General features: G+C 44.3%; 1 protein-coding gene across 1 annotated transcript; it reads right to left on the bottom strand.

Moving 5' to 3' along the window:
- Positions 1-781: 781 nt before the first annotated feature.
- On the bottom strand, positions 782-18,173 carry LOC137871583 (kinesin-1 heavy chain-like). The gene is made up of 26 exons (XM_068709455.1): positions 18,045-18,173; positions 15,526-15,613; positions 15,351-15,424; positions 14,861-14,965; positions 14,711-14,759; positions 14,551-14,606; positions 14,200-14,287; positions 12,862-12,986; positions 11,596-11,700; positions 10,767-10,912; positions 10,398-10,546; positions 9,747-9,946; positions 8,213-8,281; positions 7,683-7,889; positions 7,444-7,587; positions 6,070-6,258; positions 5,729-5,846; positions 5,293-5,348; positions 5,093-5,202; positions 4,898-4,999; positions 4,754-4,814; positions 3,387-3,458; positions 2,727-2,831; positions 2,404-2,611; positions 2,007-2,124; positions 782-1,866 (listed from the first exon to the last, which is right to left on the bottom strand). Exons 1-26 carry the CDS (start codon positions 18,171-18,173, stop codon positions 1,833-1,835), a joined length of 2,907 nt encoding a protein of 968 aa, XP_068565556.1. The 3' UTR covers positions 782-1,832.
- Between the last annotated feature and the right edge of the window lie 2,140 nt (positions 18,174-20,313).

The raw sequence follows: 20,313 nt of genomic DNA on the forward strand, positions 1-20,313 counted from the left end.
TTACGGACTGATAAGGTGATTTCTTTGGGGGAGGGATGAATCAAAATCGAACACCACACAGAGCCTATTGTTGGGATATAATAGGGAAATCATTCATTTCCATTCAAATTAGTTGTAAGGCGTTCTATTAACCCACCTCTTTAAAATCAACAGCGCACTGTGGAAACAAACGTGTTTAGGATGCAGTGTTTATCTGGACACTTAACACACATAATGTTAATGATGTGAACAGTTGTCTGACTCTATTCAAATCCTCTCATGAGCGCACATAAAGGAACCACAATGAGGTATATCTCTGGGGGAGAAACTTGACTTCAGTCAGCCAGAACACTCGGCTGGTGAGGACCCTGGGCACCAGCAATGCATCCTGGTACATGTAGGCACTGCCAGCACGGCTCCACAAGCAAGAGAAATCAGCTTTCTGGGTCAATATAGCAGCACTGAGGAATTTATTGCTTCAATTGAGTACATTTACCACCAACGCTGATATGACATCCACATAAGAGCACATACATTTGCCCTGTAAGTCATCAATAACATCTCAGGTGCTACGTTCATTCTGTGAATAGCATAATTCGCCTTTGAAAAGGTTAATTTCAGCAAAACATGTAATGGTGCCTTCAGTTTAAGGGGAAAACATGTTAATTCAGAAGTTTTCAGTGAAGTTATTTTGTATTTGAAAGCTTTAACTTTACATTCTGTGCAATAATAAGATTCAAGGATTCAAGGACTCAATGATCATTTATTGTCATTATATAACACAGGGTTGTATAGGATGGCATTAGGATGCCACTGCACCTGTCAGGAGTTATAATAAGGCTCCAGAGTGTTACAGGGTAAGCATCAATCATCCACTTTCCTACTGGAAATTCAGTCTGGATACATTAGCTACATTAAAAACAAAACATAATTAATGCTTTCCAAACAAAGTGATCATAAGTGGACTCTTGCCTGCAGCTATCAGGCATACATTACATTTGTATCTACCCACTCCAAGAGCTCTTCCTGCCCCGAGCCGAGAGACACGAGTGCTGTTGCAGAGTGGAAGCCTTTTTGGGAAGATGTGGAGCTAAAGGCTTTTAGAGGTACGGAAAGCCATTTGGGCCAAAAGCTTGCTCTGCAGAGAGCAGAGAGGGTCGTCTGGAATTCCCTCCTCAGCCTGTTGCCCTCGCGACCCGTCCCCGGATTAATGGATAGTAAATGTTATCAGCAGAAATGTTTTGATAAAAAACAATTGTGCTACAACCAAAGGAATCCCCTAAAAGGAGAATCCTTACCTTAAAGAGAATAAGGTTCAGAGCTCTCCCTTTGCTGTATGACGGTAATGTCTTCTTATATTTAGGGATATATCAAGGTCTGATACTTTGGGCTCATAACTTAGCAAGTTGCTGTCATCAGAGCAACATCACGCATTACGTGTTGATTTTACAAGGCAGCTATGTGGTTTGGTTTCTTGTAGCGCCATAGGCTTGAAAGGCTACACAGTACATGACATCCTTATACACAGTATATACACACTTTGATGTGGGAAGACTGGTGCAGTGTTTCCAGGTAAAAGCTTCTCTGAGTCTGGAGCTCTGGCCAGTTGTTTGGGTGACAGTGCTTCGTCCTCAGCAGCTTTAAGGGAAACCAGAAAAGAAAAGGAATGCAAAGCAATTTACACGTTGTCTTTTTGTCTCGGACAGCAGTAGCTTGGGAACCGAAGGGCAGCGGTTCAAGTCCGACACGGACCAGGTACGGAGTGTGGACCGGGGGTCTGGAGAGGTGCCAGTTCGCCTCCTGGTCACTGCCGAGATGCCCTCGAGCAAAAGGCGTTGTGCTGCGGCGACCCATCATTCTGACATCTCGTCACATTGATGCATGTTCCTGTGTGTGTGTGTGTGTGTGTGTGTGTGTGTGTGTTAACCAAGAAAAATAGAAAACAAAATGTAATTTCCCCAAGGGGACAAATAAAGTCCATTATAGCGATTACAGAAGACTCTGAAGAGTGTGTGTTCTCCTCTCACCGATTGCTCCCTCCTCCCTTGATGCCGGCGGGCTGGTTGTTCTGGATGAGGTTGGACCTGTTGACACTGGTGTTAATGGGAGAGGCTCCCGGCAACTGGCCTGGTCTGATGGGCTTAGCTGGGTCGGACGCAGAGAGACATTATGGGTCACGTACAGAGAGCAGCTTCAGAGGACACACACAGTTCTCAAAGGACAGAGCCAGGCTAGCTCTTTCTCCCTGCTAAGATGCTCTCATCCAACTCTGAGCGGGAAAGGAAATTAGCATATTTCCCCAAATTTCTTTTGACTCGTTGTATAGTTTTTCATAATATTGACGTAAATATCGCCCCATTTTCAGGATGTTCAGTCCTGTGCAAGATGTGTCCCATATATGAGTGTGTATGTGTGTCCACCTACCTATGGAGGCTCTCCTGCCCATGTTTTTGGGCTTGGCGGCGTCCTTAATGCGCTCCATCTCCTGCTGGTAGCGCTTTCGGTCGATGGCTGCATTCTCTTTGGCCTCCCTCAGTGCCGCCTCCAGGGCTTTGACCCGCTCAGCGGTGGCCCGCAGGCGCTTCTCCAGTTTAGGCAGCTCACCTCGAAGGTCGGCGTTGTCCCGTAGCAGCTACAGATGACACAAAGAGGGACAGGAAAGGGACGGGACATGCAGAGCATGTAGCCTTTAGACACAGAATCTGGTGGGAAGCATTGGGTAATCGTGTGTTTGTACATATCTTTACCTGCTTGTGAGCTTTGGTGAGCTGCTCGAGGTTGCTCTCCAGGAAGCAGATCTTCTGTTTCTGGGCGGCGCTGATTTCTGCGTCGTCTGAGTTCATCTTAGCATTCTAATGAAGCCCAACACACAGCTTTATTGGTGCACTGAGTTCAATCCATGTTTTACGTCCGCATTTATTTATCTGCTACAGCTGACTTGACACCCATTCAGATCTTCCAACCCAGCGATGTTCAAAATCTGTAACCAACACCCCTGAATCCAAAGCATCCCATTTGTGGCTAAATTAGATGATAAGCAGGGTATTTGACAGGGGTACAGCACCACAGCGTAGCCTCCGTCCTCGGAGAAAAGCCTGATTCGCCTTGTTTATCTCATCAAGCCTCAGCCTGAGGGCTGGAGACGAGCGCCACGCCGAGAGCCCGGGTCCCTAATTTACAGCTGCTACCTTTGAAGAATCAGATGGCCTACTTATCGCAGACGCTTTCTGTTGTGTTCCCTGGATTCATTAAAATTTCATCATGAAATGGGAGCGCGGCCGATGCACGGCTGCGTGTGTCTTATTCCAGGTAAATGTCGTGGTCGAGACAACGAGAGCTCATATGATGTCACACTAGATCACAAAGATCAAAGCAGGAGGATATGTACATACTGTTGGCGCTTTTACCTTTTTCACTCGAGTGGCCAAGTCTTGAACAAAAAGCCTCCGGAGGTTGTGGAGCGTCTGCAGCTCTCGGGCCTGTGTGATGGCAAGGAAACACAGTTACCAAATGAACAAACAGTTCAGAGACATTAAAGGGTATATTCACCCAAACCCAGGTTTTATCCAGGTTCTGAGTTGTCCTTCCCTGATCATTCTGCTTCCCCCCGAACACAAGTGTAGTTTAAAGAATTTGATTTGTTTTACTTAGAATTAAGACCAAGACCCTCAGAACATAATCATGGATGAATTACTGAAAGGGGTCTACCGGGCACAGACCCAGGGGCGCAAATAGTCAGGGCCCCCCTGGCCGTCACCTACAAAATGTCACTCAAACAGACTCAAAATGACCAGAAAGAATCCAAACAACAACAAAGAGATGCAAAACAGATACAAAGAGACACAAAGAGACAACAAAGAGACAACAAAGAGACTCACAACGACTATAAAAAGGGGACAAACAACCAAAAACAGACACAAAGCAACAACAAAGAGACACAGAAATGATCACAAAGAGGCGCAAACAACCACAGAGAGATGTGTAACGACATCAAAGAGACACAAAACAACAAGAAAAAGAGGCTAAATAACTATACGTGTGTGTGTGTGTGTGTGTGTGTGTGTGTGTGTGTCTTGCTCTGCCTGGGTTCAGACTCTTCAATCAGCCCGTCTATCATCAGGCAACGTCTTGCTCCTATCTGGGAGAGGTGATCCCAGCAGCCCATTGTCTCGTAATCCACCGGTGAACATAATAGCCATCCTCACGTCCCCTACTGCTCGTCATTTTACAAAAATCAGTCAGTTACCCATCTTCAGCGTATTGGTGGAGAGAAAGTGATTCAGTCACATCTAGGTGGTACTGCTGCTTCAGAGTGATGCTTTTTTGATTTTCACATGAAATGACTTTGACTGTAAACAAAGAATTCTATTTTACTGTAACAATTTGAAGATAATTTGCCTTTTCCCTAAAGTGATGTTTGTGATTATTCTACAATGACTCACGATGGCTGCGCAGGTATTGCTTTGTAATAATCCTTTTACAACCATTTTGGAATTACCCGTTGTATTACTACATTCATTAGAATTGATCCTTTGTGCATTGCATTGTGGGTGAACAGTGTTTCTCACTCTGTAGGATACTCTATTCCTTACTCTAGTCTCTTATACCAGAGTAAAGGAGGCACTGGTTCTGGCTCGAAATGTGTCACTTCGTCAATTCCAAAACTGAAAAATTCTATTGATTGTATTTAAAATAAAACCCAAACTTTTTTCTAATTAAGGTGAAGTCACCCTCCAATGGAACACAGGTGTAAATGGACACGCCGATAACTGACCACAGTCTCCTCCAGTCCCTTCAGGTCCTGTCTGGCCTGCTCCCGCCTGTCCTGCAGCACCCTGCACAATGCAGAACGGGTGTTAAGCTGTAGCATGTGGTGTCACGGTAAAACAATGGCCATCAACTACACAGAGAGGCTTACGTGAGCTCTTCCAGCTGGTGGCTCTTCTCCTGGTCTGCAGCCTTGAGCTTCTCATGCTCCACTTTCAGCCTCTCCTGCTCCAGCATGATCTTCTGGTTCAGACTACACACACACACACACACACACACACACGACAACAGAATCAATACGCAAGCTCTGCGTCACATTAACAGAGCCAAAGTGTTGTTGTCTTACTCCTGCAGCTCCGTCATGAGCTTCTCCTTGTTGTCCAGCTCGTCTCTCAGGCTGCTGATCTGCTTCTGATGGATCTGTCTGTGAGACTGGATCTGCTTCTCCACGGCGTCCTGAAGACACACAAGCAGCACACAGCTGTGGTCACAATGCAGAGACCGGAGACCGCGGCTGTATGGGACAGCTCTTGAGTGACGCAGTACCTTGACTTCATGGGCAGACTGGATCTCGTTCTCCTTCTCCATGGTGTTGACTTTCTCTGGAAAGAGTAAAGCTGATAAGGTATCACTATCATTACCAGGAAAAGCAGTGGAAAAGGTAGATTTTTGACTTATTCTAGTTACTTATAATCAAACTACTAATAGCTTTTGTAAAAAGGTACTTCCTTTACCAATAATGTTTTTTTTAAAGATTGGCGGAGCACGTGTTTTTAAAAATAAATATTACGAAAAAAGCTAAAATAATAATCACGAAAACTGCACTATAAACATGCCAATAGTGATTTGCTTGTAAGACATCTGAACAGGTCTGGTTCTGACCCTGGGGATTCTTTTGGGCTCAACACATTTTTCAACATGGCATCACAAGCTAAGATTCTCCCAAGAAGACGTTAAAGACAGCGTCGTGGCTGATGCTCACCTTGGGCTTTGATCCGGACTATTTCCTCGTTCAGAGAGTCCACATTTTCCTCCAGCTGTCTTTTCTTCTGCTCCACATTCTGGAGGCTGTCTGTCAGGGACTTGATTTTGGCTTCATGCTGGACGACGACAGGAAATTGAAAAAGACGTGAAAATGTATAAACTGTCATATGTGATTAAAACTCACACAGAGTTTAAACCCAGAACAAAGACATGCAGAAACCCCGTCAACTAGCTAAGCTGCTGTTTGATTGATAACAACACGATGTGCCATTTTAATTAACCGCCACATTTGTCACTGTGGTGACGAGTATCCATGATGGCAGAGGCAGCGGCGGTTACCTGGGAGACTCGGAGCTGGAAGGCAATCAGCTCCATCTCCGTCTCCTCCATCTTCTGGGCGCTCTCGGCCCGGGAGCTCTCCAGCTGTTTGCTCCGCTTCACCATCGTCTTCACCTCCGACTTCATCTTACCGATGAAGAGGCGGGCCGTGGTGAACTCCTCGTCAATCAGGCCGCTGCTCTCTTGTTGCTGCGGGGTCAGGAAACGGTAATTAGGCCTCAGACAGAGGGTGTGCTTGATGCTTTGTTTTTGTCATTTTGTCTTTATGCAAAACAGAAAGAAAATATGCAGAAAGCCCCATCTACAGAAAGTAAATGGAAAAGACATCAGTGGTGGCAACAAGGGCTGCAACTCACAATCCCTTTCATCACTGATTCATCTGAAGATTTCTCAATCAAAGCTAGGGTTGGTAATCTTCTTCAAATGAATGTTTTGTTATATTCTGTTGAAATTCTCTGTACGTCCTGACAGCAATAAATCAATCGAAGGGTCTGATAAAGAAAGAAATCTGGTATCGATGGTTGTGGCCGTCCGGTCTACCTCCCCCTCCTGCCACCCTGCCTGTCTCCCTGTGTCCTCTCAGCCCATGCACTCAATGAGCATCACGTCACCAGAGTGTTCCACAAGCTGATAGCTTAACAACGGTGAGTACTAATAATAGCCATGCTTGTTGTTCATTGTGATCATTTTGGGGGAGGGACTTTGGACGGGTTGTCATCATTGCTGACTTTCTCGCTAGATTTAGCGACTTTTAAAGCTAGCGATGCTCGCTGCTTTTATTGGAAAAGAGTTTGCGACACTGAGCTGGATTTTTTAACATCTAGCCTCTAACTAGTGGTCATGTGGGAACTCATCGGTTTGATGACAATTTAGCTTTTAATCAGCAAAGAAATGCTCAAACCACAATAATTACACTGTTTATCACAGCCAGAAGCTGTAAAAATAGACATTGTCTTTGAATTTTTTACATTTTGAAGGTCCTTGAACACAACATGTGTGATGAACGCATCCGTCAGAAAAGGAAACAACTGTCTGCACTAACCACAACCTGCAAAAGAAACCGGCAGTACTCAGTTCCAGCCATGACTGATGTGTGGTGTTTCTTTAGAGGAGCACGACTTGTGTATTGCTGCTTGGGCTTCAGAGGGTTAACAGGGTATAAACTGGCTACTAATTAACAATCCGTATTATTTATTATTATCAGTTATTAGACGTCGTCTCAGGTTGGTCATATACATACTCTGGCTACATGGAACATGGGTTGCTGTGGTAATATCGCTGATGTCATGTGAGTTTCAACGGGCCATTGTTCCTCTGCTATGATCACGAGTTATTCCTAGTTTTCTAGTATATTTCTGAATTTGAAACGGTAACCTTTATGTCGTTGCTCCCCACGGCGATGCCTATCTCAGCCAGGTCTTTGAGTAATGATGACATCATCTCGGTCACCCTCTTCCTTTGGTGGTTGGTCATCTCCTTCAGCTTCTGGAGTTCAGAGTCAATGGAGGCCAAGGAGCTCTGGTGGTGGATGAGAACAGAAACCAATGCAAACTTTAGGAGCTCACCGCGTGTAACCGGTGCAATCGTTTCCAAAGGATTCATATAAAAAGTACCGATTTCTCGTTCAGCTCCTCACTGAGGGCCTCAAACTCCTGCGCCTTGTCCTCGACTTCCTGACTCTTCTGGTCGTAGTTGACGGCCAGCTCCTCCAGGGCCTGCAGCACCTCCTTCACCTCCTCCTTGGAGGCTTCGTTCTCCGCCAGCAGCCGGTTCAGCTCTGTCTGCAGGGTGTCGTGGTCGCGCCGGGAGGAGCCCAAGAGCTACGGGTGAGGGTAGGGAGCGAAGATAAGACAGGGACGCTCAGCCGAGGAAAGGGGAAGGGGCTGAAAGGGGAGTGAAGTCCACAACAGGATCTACAAAACACATTTCTGTACTAGCTAAAGAGAAATAAGAAAGGTCAATCTGCAAAGCTCCACTGTTCTAGGTGTGAGTTACAGTCCGACCTCTCCTGCAGGGATACTAATGGTCTGCTATCGGCTGTCAGACTGGGTTTGTGCTAACAGGAACAGCTGGAGGGGCCGAGACGCAGGAAGGGAAGGGAAGGGAAGGAGGGGAAAGAGGGGAAGAAGGGGAGCTGTTTCACCTCCTCCTGGTCCAACATCTGCTGCTTCAGCGACTCCAACAGCTGAGACTGCTGGTTGATCTCGTCGTCCTGGAGGAGCGTGAGGACGGTGGAGAGGAGGGAGGAAAAGAAAAACATAATGCACTCATCACTCGTTTATTTCCACCTGAAACACCGGCAACACTGAACGGCGGCCAATCACGCCATCTGCTGACCAATAGAGACACTACATGTAAGAAGGGTTGTCCAATTATAAATGTAACGTAGAATATGACATCCCAACATCCTAATATTTATCTTAATAGATAGACATTATTTAGATTATTAATACAATCAAAACACAGTTGATTAATAGACTTCTTTTTGTGCCATTCATGTGTTTTTCAACACAGGTTAATAGTAATTTAGTTAGGATGGCTTTGTGGCTCTGTTAGGAATTCACTTTACATTGTTTTGTTTAATATATGGTGATGAAAGGAGTACACTTTTCCTGTCGTTGGACTATAATTAAACGTATTTGTTGGCGATTAAATGTTCTTGGTGAAAAGTTATTTTCTTTGTCTGACAAATGTTGCTTCACCGTTGCAATGTCATGCAGACCTGGCACAGAGTCGTTGTTTCAAGTCAAAAGTAAGTCTCAAGTCTTAGTTAAGAAGGCCCGAGTTCAGTCCCAGGTCAAGTCCGAGACATGTCCAAGTCAAGTCCCAGGTCATCCTATTGTCTTTGGGACAGCAGCGGCACCAAATAATATCACTTGGAAACCAAGAGAGTGATTTTAAAATCTGTCCACTGTGACCTTAGAGTCAGTGTGGAGCTGCAGGTCTTTTTGGACTTCATCAAGTCACGATCAAAGTCCCCAGAATCAGGACTTGAGTACACACTTCTGATTTGGTGTCGTTTTAACAACCATTCAGTCCGACTATATTTTAGTTTTTGTGGTTTGTTTTTGAACGTTTTTACTGTTAAATGTGATTACACATTTACTATACTTGTTTTCATCTTGTTTTTCTACTTATGTCTCGTGTTATTTCCCCGCTGTGGGACTAATAAAGGATTATGTTATCTTGTCTTATCCTTTAAGTCCATGTGTGTGGCTGGGCTCATGCATGTGCCTGACACTAATAACCACCACCAAAAGAACTAAAATATGTAATAACAGAATAAACATATGCGCTAAAATGATTCACACCATTATTATTAAACAATATTAGCATATCTTGTGTAAAGGGATGTTAAGTTAAGTGTATTAGTAAAGCATTAACACCATTACCGGAACCCTACCGATACATTTGTATCTGCATGGACTGGTACCTACCATCCATCACTTCAGGAATCAGGATAAGCAGCATAATAATGTTCATTAGTTAACTTTTGATGTTATTTTGGGTCTGATTCATCAGTGGCACACGTCGGCTTTGTTCAGTCTCATCTTATATTCAAGAGCTCCGTTATGTTAATGGATTAACACATTGGTGCACCTGACGTTGATGTATTGTCCGATTAAGAAAACCTGATCAATAACATTCGGGCTTGAACAATGAATCGCCTCCCTCACCTTGTCGTCCAGCTCTTTGTAGAGCTTGGACATTTCGGCGCCGTACTTCTGCGTCTCTGCCTCGGTGAGTTTGACCCCAGGGAGGGTGCTGAGGGCCGGAGCGGGCGCCGTCTTATCGTTGTTCAGGGTGCTGTCCAGGGCCTGGACCTCCGCTTTGGCCTTCTCTTTATCGAACTGATCCTCCACCGGCACGCTCTCTCCTGCGCGGGGGGGGGGGGGGGGGTTATGTAATGCAGGCGTGATCATGCAAAGAGAACTACACCAGACATCGCTGATGAAACAAAGGATTCTTTCTTAAAGCATGTCCTTTTCAAGTCCAAAATAGGACCAATGTGTGATTCAGCTTTTTGGAGCATGACTGAGTGATAAAACCTCTGACCTGTTTGGTTCTAGCTTCTTTTTTTTCCATCTCATTCAAACCATTTTAAAACAAAGTCAGGATTATCTTTCGTTTACAGCAAATGGAAGATTCTTACACTGTGATAGGACCAAGGAGGCAGAATTCTCCTCAATTATTCCTAAAATACATCCCAGTGTCTTTGGTTTAAATGTCCTAACGCAGCGTTATATATGTGATATATATATATATCTATATCACTATTTATATATAGCAGATATATATGAGACGCTGTTGGACGGTGTCGTCCTCACCGCTCCTCCAGCGGTTGAGCTCCGCCTCCAGCCGGGTGACGGTGTTTTTCAGCGTCTTGTTCTTCTCGTTCTCTTTCTCCCACTTCTTCTTCCACTGCTCGGCGGTCAGCTCCACGTTCAGGGTCACGGTGTTCTTGATGGTCTTTGCCCTGGTGAGACAGAACGGTAGCAATCACCAGAACCAGCCACTGGTTTCACCACGGCACACGCAGACAGGGCTGCAGTTTAGCATTAACAGGCTCGTTCAGATCATTGGGGGGGGGTCACAGGTGAGACTGGCCTCATGGATTGGCCTCATGTTACCAAGCAGGAAAATGGTTCCCATGCAGAGTGGTTCACAGATTCTGATGTGTGTGTGTGTGTGTGTACCTCTGTCCAAACAGCAGCGTGGACCTGGTCTCAGCGTCATTGAAAGCGGACGGCGAGCAGCAGATGACCATGGTGGTCCGACAGTTCCCTCCCAGGGAGTCCTGCAGGATCCTGGTCATCTTACTGTCTCTGTACGGCACGTAGCTCTGACAGAGGACACAAGTTACAACCCTGCTCGGCCCTTTATTGACACAGTATGGCATAATGTCATCATTTTCAAAGATATGCGTTTTAGATGACATCATTATCACTCTTTTTTTAAAACATTAACAGACCCCTGCTTTTTGTAGGGTTCGAGTCCATTTTGGTCGCCTTTAGTAAAGCATAATCTGGCAGCTAATACGTCGCTGTAGATGTGCTTTCCTATCAACCGCCTCTACAGTGATCGATCAACGCTCTCAGTTTCTTCTCATGCAGAGAAATAAATCCAATGAATCAGTACAAACTACTTAGTTTTCCAGAAAAGGATTTAGTATGGTCCGATACGGAACATGCAGTATGCCAAAAATACCAGGATGCTCTACTACATCCTGTTGCATTTTTGCAGGATGCAGACTTGCATGCTTTTCTGCTTATATTGGCCCACAATCCTTTGCGCAGCAGATATATGAGAAAGAGGGTCAAAGTTCAAGGTACACTGTTTTGAGGGAGTAGTGTGTCTGCATACTGCATGGTTCTGTGCGTACTTTGTGAGGACGGCTGCAGTATGCACCGAAAGTAAAAAAGAAAGAGATTCGGAAAGCAGCCGATGTCCGCTGCTGTCCACTCAGGTGACAGATCCTGACCCCCCCCCCCCCCCCAACCCTTCAGGAAGAGCTGGCTGTCTCACCGAGCCCTCCGCCAGAGCCGAGATGACATTTCCCAGCGAAGACAGGGACTTGTTGATCATCTTGGCCTCATCCAGCACCGTCCCCTCTGCTCCCGTCTTACCCACCTGTGAAACACACACACACACACACACACACACACACACACACACACACACACACACACACACACACACAGGAGCGTTGTCAAAGATGATGGGGAGGTGCTGTGTTTACTGAATAACAAGCGGATTAATAAAAGAAGGCTGACAAAGCTTGTTAATGGATTTACTGGTGCTCAGTGCTATCCTTGTCTAATTAACGTACTGATGGAGCGATTACTACAGTGTTCCCCTGTTGAAGAGAAGCAGCAGCAGTGTGTCATTAAAGCTTCATTATAGAAATCCAGTCAATGCAAACTGCAGGAAAAGGCCTGTCCACATCTGAGATGTCAAGTTTAAAGATGTAACCTGTAAGATCTAGCCAGGATTTGAGTATATACATTTGAAAAATGAACTAACATTAATAACAGACTTAAAGGTTAAAGTTACGTCACAGACGTGTCTGTATTGTGTTGCAGAGACATCCATTGAAGTGAGCATGCTAACCAGCTAGCCCAGCTAAGGTACAAAGTGCGTGTGCATTTTGATAAGTCTGTTTATTGGATTGAATCCAAAGTGACAGAAAAGTAAAAACAGAAAACAGTTTTTCCTCCTACTACTTAGCCGGGAGGAGGACGGGCGGCTGTTCAGGGGGACGGACCTTCAATGTCTAACGGCGGCAACAGAAAGTTCTGCACTGGCTGAATTCCACTCGCTACACAGCCGCTAACTGAAGGTCCGTCTCCAGAGCAACCAGCTCTCCTCCCGGTGAAGGAGTCTGCTGCTGGAGGGGAGGACGAGATGAAAACACACATTGTGTTTCTGCCAATTTGGATTTAATCCAATTTAAAAAACAGTCAACGTTACAGCCCCCGGTTAGTGTGACAGCGAACACAATGTTGGCTGAAGAGTGAGACAGCAGTGCTATTTTGAGTTTCAGCAGTTTAGTTGAATTCCCTGCTGTCAGTCAACAGTTGGCTTTTTCTTTTTAAATAAGTGATGATAGTACATTTTGATTGTATGGACCCAGTAGTAGAGGGGAGATGCTGCCCCCTAGTTGTTTGGAGCAGGTAGCCAGATCTTACACATTGTACCTTTAACAATAAGTAATTACAAATATCTGCAAAAATAACCAATAAAAAGTGAGGCAGGAAGGAGGTGGAGGACGAGTGCAGGACGGAAACGCACTTTCTCACTCCCGGCCAGGTCGACGAGGTATAGCTTGCCGGTGAGTTTCTGTCCGGTCTGAGAGTTCTCCTGCTTGATGTTGATGAGGAAGATGCTGTGACTCCTGGAGCTGTGCTCGTTCATGTCTGACACACACACACACACACACACACACACACACACACACACACACACACACACACACACAAATACAATTAGCACTGTGCTAATCCTACCTTTTTTGTATTATTTATGACAAATTATCTATAATTCATATATTAATACTTATTTGTTATTTGTATTAACAACAATATTATTATTATCAACTATAATTAGTGTAAAAAACATTGACTCACAAATGTTAATGGCTCTAACAAATGCATCAGCCACATTAACATGTAATCACATTATTTTTGCACTTTAATTAATTTAGCTAATCTATTTAAGAAAATTTTCTAAAACTTTGTAAAAAAAGAAAAATCTACTTTTTAAACAGTTGAAATCTTCTATATTACATTAGGGACTGAATCACAGAGAGAACTCATATGAGGATGATGATGATGATGATGATGATGTTTGGCAGTGTGAAAAGAGACAGCTATTGTCACCGAGCATGTGCAGTGCTGCTGTCTGCGGGTCCGATACATGTGGCCTCCATGTCAGTGGGATGTCTTCAGGGTCGTTGTGAATTTACAGCACCAAATGACAAAACCTGGAGGCGGGACCCTTGAAAGACATGGATGGAAGTGTGCAAGGGAAGTCTAATGCTAGCCAGTTGCATTATGGGAAATGTATGATTCAGTGTTTTTGGAACTTGACTGTTACTGTTGATACAACATCTGGATATCTGGACCACAGCTGCCTCAATTTTGAACATGTTTTAATTTTCTTTATCTGTCTCTAATAACAGCAACAACATTATGGAGGTGAAATACAAAACCAAGGGAGCACCACACTGACTCCATGTGTCTCATAACTGTGTAAACATGATGAACGCCACTTTTAGTCCAACGTCCTCTATAAAAGTCACTCTGTAAAAATAGAAGCGTTAAGTCACGAACCTTCAAACCACCCAACGGTTCACCACCATGGGACCTTATTTTGGAAATAAATATGGGCTTTTTTTACTTTTTTCTTTTAGAAAATATTTGACGTGAAATCAAAGACAACAATTAAGCTCAGCTTAGCAACACTCCGTGTGTTTCATGAACCGCTGAATTCACTGCTCTGTCTTGCTATGCGTCTAGCACACAGAGAGCGTGTCTTGGCTGATGGGAGTCTCACTGCAGTCAGGAGACCCGGTGAGGTTGAACCCGTGAGAAGCAGCAGGCCCTGAGGGCGCTCGGCGCCTGAACTCACTTGTGACAGCCACGTGTCTGCTGCTTTTGCCTTCGTCGATGGCGTCCATGACCTCGTCGGGACAGCTCACGAAGCGCTCGGTACACCCCTGGAGACACACGCAATCACAAGGAGCCGCTGTGTTCAGCGAGCCGACTTCACAGAGAGACAATTATTAGCTGAAGGAGGCATGCTGATGTTTTCAGAGGGAACGTTATGAAGAGTAAACGTATTTTCCTTGTTTTCTTCGTCTTTTTAATACTCTCTCTTCATCCGTCCGTACTTAAATAAAACTTAGACTTGAGAACAACATGACAGATAAAGAAGATCTCATCTTGTACCCTAAGCGTCATTTCTCAACGTGTGTCCCACCTTGACGTAGGGCACCCGGTTTTTGTCCTCGTGCACGGAGAGGTTGACCTTTGACACTGTGGAGGAGAAGGAAAGCAGACATCAGGTCTGAGTCAGTCGTGTTGTTTGCATCGGGGTTCGAACGATGATGATACCAAACCACGAGAGACTTGAGGCATACCGTCCAACAAGTCCTTGATTTTGTCCAAATAGATTTCAAAATATGAAACCTGCAAAGAAAAAGCATCCAGTGAGCGTTAACATCATCATTGTGACATGTACTTGCTGATGCTTTGGAGCATCCGAGCGGCCCGTTGGGAGGTTAACCTACTTTGATGTGAAACTCCAGGTTCTCATCCATGGAGTAGATGTAGTTGAAGATGTCTTCGACGATTCTGGGAATGATTCCCATCATATCTGAGTCGTGGAGTTTCCCCTTTAGGAGACAAGTACATGAAAACGAGACGGCGGAGTGTGTATTCAGTCTCTATCTTCTTGTACTGTTGTTCAGTGGTAACTAGAGTGCTCACTGCCTACCCCTCTACTTCCAGCTGCCCACACCCATCTTCAAACTCAACCTTCATTTTGATCTCAGTGACACACACTAGACGCCAAAAGTATGTTTTTCAAACTTCATCAAATCATTCATTGCATCACATCATTACAAATCATTATCAGTGGAACTGGGCTCCACGATCGGCCACTTTTGCTAGAAATATCCGCAGAACCTAAAGCACCTGGAAACGTACCCCAAACCTCCTCTGTGGTAGTCCCTGTACCACATTGTGACACGGTTTGGACAAGGTGGAAACAAATATTACCTCCATTGTGTGTGTTTTACCAGAGGACGTCTGCCCGTAGGCAAATATCGTCCCATTGTAGCCCCCCAGAACATCTGTACGCACCAAGACAAAGGAAACAGAGACACTTAGTGAAGAGGGTTGGGCTTTTAGTGTGTCAACCACTTGGCCTACATCTGCATCCTGCACGTCTTACCTCTGACAATCTTCTGAGCCACGGCGTTGTAGAATTGCACCTGGGTTGTGTCGGACTGGAACACGCGGTCAAAGTAGTACGGTTTACCCTGTGAAGAGGAGGCAGTGATGAGCACCAGTAACATGAATTCTTCATATCGCTACAGAGCTATAGGCCTACGTAACTCAACACAACTCGACTGCATGTTAGCAAGTCAATAAGTCCTTTTGTGATTGCCAGGGGATGTACTTTGGGTTTTAACATGTGCTTTTATCAATGAAAGACGTGTGTAACATGGCTAACGTCCTGTGGTTCGCTTATTCAACACCGTGACACTTTTGAGGGAATAAATGACACATTGTTCTTCGTACAGATGAGGGGATTCATGAGCAATAAAACACAGCCTTGTTCAACGTGATACACTCTGAGCTCTTGGTCTGGTATGACCAGCAATGTATGGTGGCTAACGTTAGCTAACATTAGCTTTTTTAAGTGATTAGTGAGTTGCTAGATTTACTAGCGAGACCTGGCATTTTACTTCTAGTAAACAATCCTTATAGTTGAGGCTTGATATTGTTGTTTATCTGGCATTACTGAGTCAGCTCTCTGATTTTACTTGTGCTACACTTAAGCATGTACAATGATTCCTTAATTGCCACTAGTAGTTACATGGGCAGCTACTCAGCAAAAGGTAGCATCCCTGTAAAGCAACTACAGCACAGAACCATGATTCCCCTACTTTTATTCGGCGTATTAGATTCTCTAAGTCTGCCCTCAAAATCGTAAATGCAAACAATGCAGGGTTCAATTAACATGATCAGCAATCTGTGCACGTGGATTTCAACAGAAATCATTTTTTGTAGAAGTTGACCCAGGAAGAGCTTCAACTTCATATAAAGATGTTCATTCTAATGTTTAAAGCCAACATCAAACCCCTGCCAGCTGTTCAAGACAAATTCCCACAAACCAGAGTGCTTCCACGTATGACAAGTAAAAAAACACAACGCAAATCAAGCCTCTACCAATGCGGGTCGATGAGGAAAGTATGTAAATAATACAGCGACCTTTGATACTGCCAGGGAAAGATAATCTAATCTGATCTGATCTGGATATTTGAATAACCTAAATGCCTCTGCGACCCACCCGATTTCCTCTTTCAGAGACATAGTGATCATGTCGCAGTATTGCATCTTGGCAGCATAAGACCCACGTTGAACAGGGCAAATGTTGTTAGAGAGCAACATCACTGCACACACTCCCACTGGCTGCTACACACAGCACAGACACAGGTAGTGCAAGTCGTCCACATGCAGCTGAAACGCCTGCATTTGTAATGCCGGTTATTCACACTGAAGACAAACACAGACGTCGACTGTGAGCAGAGCTCAGCGGCTGCATTTAAAGCTGCAATTACTACTGTTTTGCATAGATTCCACCAGGCAGCAGGTTACTGCTTGTGCACCGCAGAATCAGCTTCCTGGCCCCTGCTCCACCCTGTGGTGTTCCTTTAACTAGAAGCAACACAGATCTGAGAACCGTCTGAGATACGCTCTGCACTGAACGGGCCGGAGAAACACTTTTCCACATGACATAAGCAGTAGTCTGTGACTGGGAGTCAATGTGACGGAACAAAGCGCTCATTCATTTTTGTTTTCATTTTCATTAGTCATAAACATCAGGAGTTGTAGTTTGCCAAATAAAATAGATATTTTTTTTCCCCCTACTAATATGAATACACCCATAATGACCACCTGATGCAACACCTGCCATAGAGACGCTAGAGATTCAACTGGTGGTGGAGAAGAGTGCAGAATATCTCCCATACTGTCATGACTATGAAGGCCATGAAATATGATTCACTTCTTTTTCACATTCATCAAAGCATCCACCTTATGGAAGATTCTGCATTCATCACGTTTTCTCCTCATTTATTGAGGTTTTGTCTTTAATTGTGTCTGGCCTCATTCATTCATTCAGGCTCTGTGGACACAGGGCTGAACTGTGGCCACTTTTCAAACTCATTCTGTCAGATTCATCTTTCATCAGCACAAATACATCTTCACCATTCAAGGCTCGGTCATGAACATCTTGACAAACTGACACCAGATGTCTTTTGAATTGACACCACACTGCTGGAGAAGTCCCTCTGAGAAACTGACCAAGTGAAGGTCACTAACGTTAAAACTCTCCGTTGATGTGAGAGAGCATCGCATGGTCTCTGTTGACAGCTGAAGTGATTCCAGTGGTTTATTTACATGTTAACTGATGTTTAACAGTCCCATTGCTAGAAGAGTTTGGTCCGTGTTAACACCCTGGACTTAAAAGCACTTTATGTTAAGTTTATCTGAACTTTTTGAAGGTGCGTTTGGTATTTAAAACAGACATTTTTTAAAATCCAAACTAAGGACAACATCCATCCTAATAATAATGATCACACTTAAATGATGATTTAATGACTTTTACTACATGAAAAGCAGAAGAGGTGCTTAGCTAAGTGTATCTTCTGAACCCAGAGCCGGGGAACAGAGAAGCACACTCACCGCAATATGCACACAGTCGTCCCCTTGAAACTTCGGGATGTACTTGTCTCCCCGGGCCACCTCCGAGCTGTTGAGCGGCCTGAAACGGCACACCACTTTGATGGTGGTCTCCGCTGCGGGGTCCGCCATCTCCGCCGCTGCTGTGGATGGATGGATGGATGGATGGGTGGATGGATGGATGGAGCGCTCCGTCCTCCAGTGACGGATACAGAAACACTAACCGGCAGCAGGGAACCGAGAGGGGGAGGTCGCGCGCCCCCCAGCAGCAGAGACGGTGCTCAGCTGCTACTCCAGCTGACGGAGATAAACTGTGCTGGACTGGTCCTCAAATAAACGCCACCGAGTTTCAGACATGACACGTGATGACAGCAGTGTTTTATTAAGACCAGGCTGTGTTATGTTATGGGACATACAATGAGAGAGAACATCAAATATCAATGTTGCGTTATTAAAGTTGGCGATATGCCGATGAAGAAGGGGAGACCGGGGGCAGTTTTAAAGCACTAAATTCCTCCAATCAGAAACAAGCTTGAGTGACGACACTTTCTCGTGCTCGGTAGAAGGAATAGCATCATTTCACCTGAGATGGACAACTGCATTCTGAATGCTCAAAAACAGAATGAAATAAATCATCTTAAAGGATAAATAGTCTCGTGTTTGATACTATATTAATGTATTTATAAGACATAATCTGAGGCTGTGGGAAGATATCATGTATATTTATATTTGTTTTATATTTTATGACATAAAACTAAAAAATAATAAATATAATATAATCAACAGATTCATTGATCAAGCAAATAATCTTTAGATTCTATACTCACCCATGCGTTGGGCCTAATTCTGTGTGTACAGCATACAAATGACATTTACAATTAATTTAAACAATTCATAGTTTTACTGTGTACCTATTTTTCATTTGAAGAATTCCCATTAGCGAATACTGCAGCAATTACTTGCTCTGGATTTCAACGTTAAGTTTTCAAAACTGTGGCCTGAGTGAATGAGTTTCCTTTCCTCCTTACAGACCCGTTCCTGCAGATGATGGAACCTCTCTCATGTCTAGACTTCCACATCCACTAAGCCGGTATCACCGTAACTCTTAAAAAAGATGAACTGTTAAGATAATGACACTAAACCAAGATATTACATCATTCTAGAATTGGAGCTACATTCCACTAAACAAAAAAGTACAAACGTAATGTGTTTTTCCAATAAAACAGCCAATGGTCTACAGACAGATACGGTTCTCTACCTTGGCTACTGTGTGTGTGTGTGTGTGTGTGTGTGTGTGTGTGTGTGTGTGTGTGTGTGTTTCTTTAAGCCAGCCTGGAGGTGGTGATCGCCCTAAGTGGAGGCACCTGGGCCCGGTGAAGCTCCCACAATAAAGCCCCGCCTTCCCGGCAACATGGGGCTCGCTCTTCACCACCGAGCCGAGACCGCTGATGATATGTTGTGTGACGTGGAATGCATCGCTTACGTTGGGCCACCCGTCTGCGTCACTGGTGTCATGGCTTCAGAGCCAGCTCGTGACAGATGTATCCATTGAAAGGCTTGAACATAAGATATAAATCTATTTTTCTAAAATATTTTCCATTTTAAGATGAATAACAAATAGGTAATGTTAATGGTTTACAATAATTATTTCGAGCCCAGGACCCACTCAATTAAAAAAGGGTACGTCATGACAATTTCAAGTTAAAAGAAACCTAGTGTGCAGTTTTTCTGATTTTATAATAAACTTTCCCTTAATCTGTAAGAGAGTTTTTCTAACTATCGTTAGATTGTTGTGAATGGTATGATATGGGCTTGAAATGGAATACTAGACATATTACAAGCTACTGTTTCTGCTTTTCTAGAATATTGTACAATCCCGGGTCGTGTATTACAGCTATGATATTATAATATGCAGCATCTGCAGCAGCCAGCAGAGGTCAGCAGAGACTTCCCATATGCTGTGTGCAGCCAAGGAGAAGCTGAAGGACTCCTGTACATCCTCCCGTGAACAAACTAAAAGAATCTCTGAGCAGTAGCAGGTGTTTCTGTATCATTTAGATCTCGAAGCCACATGCATGCAGAGACAAAAGTGAGACAATGGGAAGAACATTGTTCTTTATGCACTGGTGAATTTTGAGATTTTGGGCTATTTTGCTCCCATAACTCCCATCTTCTTTAAAAAGAGCAGAAAGAAAACATCCAAAACACACAGTTAGGGGTTTATTTCACTACTTTATCTATTTGAGTCTGTAGATTTCTCCTACATTCACCA

Source organism: Cebidichthys violaceus, unplaced genomic scaffold, assembly GCF_023349555.1.
Source record: "Cebidichthys violaceus isolate CVI_PGR_0920_01 unplaced genomic scaffold, fCebVio1.0.p SCAF_15, whole genome shotgun sequence".
Lineage (NCBI taxonomy): Eukaryota > Metazoa > Chordata > Actinopteri > Perciformes > Stichaeidae > Cebidichthys > Cebidichthys violaceus.

Bases quoted from the DNA above. Each gene is read 5' to 3' on its own strand.
- LOC137871583 (XM_068709455.1), bottom strand. From the start codon at position 18,173: ATGGCGGACCCCGCAGCGGAGACCACCATCAAAGTGGTGTGCCGTTTC. The intron at 7,588-7,682 runs GTACTTTTTATA...ATCCACCACCAG, and splicing joins AGGAGCTGAACGAGAAATCG to AGCTCCTTGGCCTCCATTGA. The intron at 5,847-6,069 runs GTAACCGCCGCT...GTCGTCGTCCAG, and splicing joins TCCAGCTCCGAGTCTCCCAG to CATGAAGCCAAAATCAAGTC.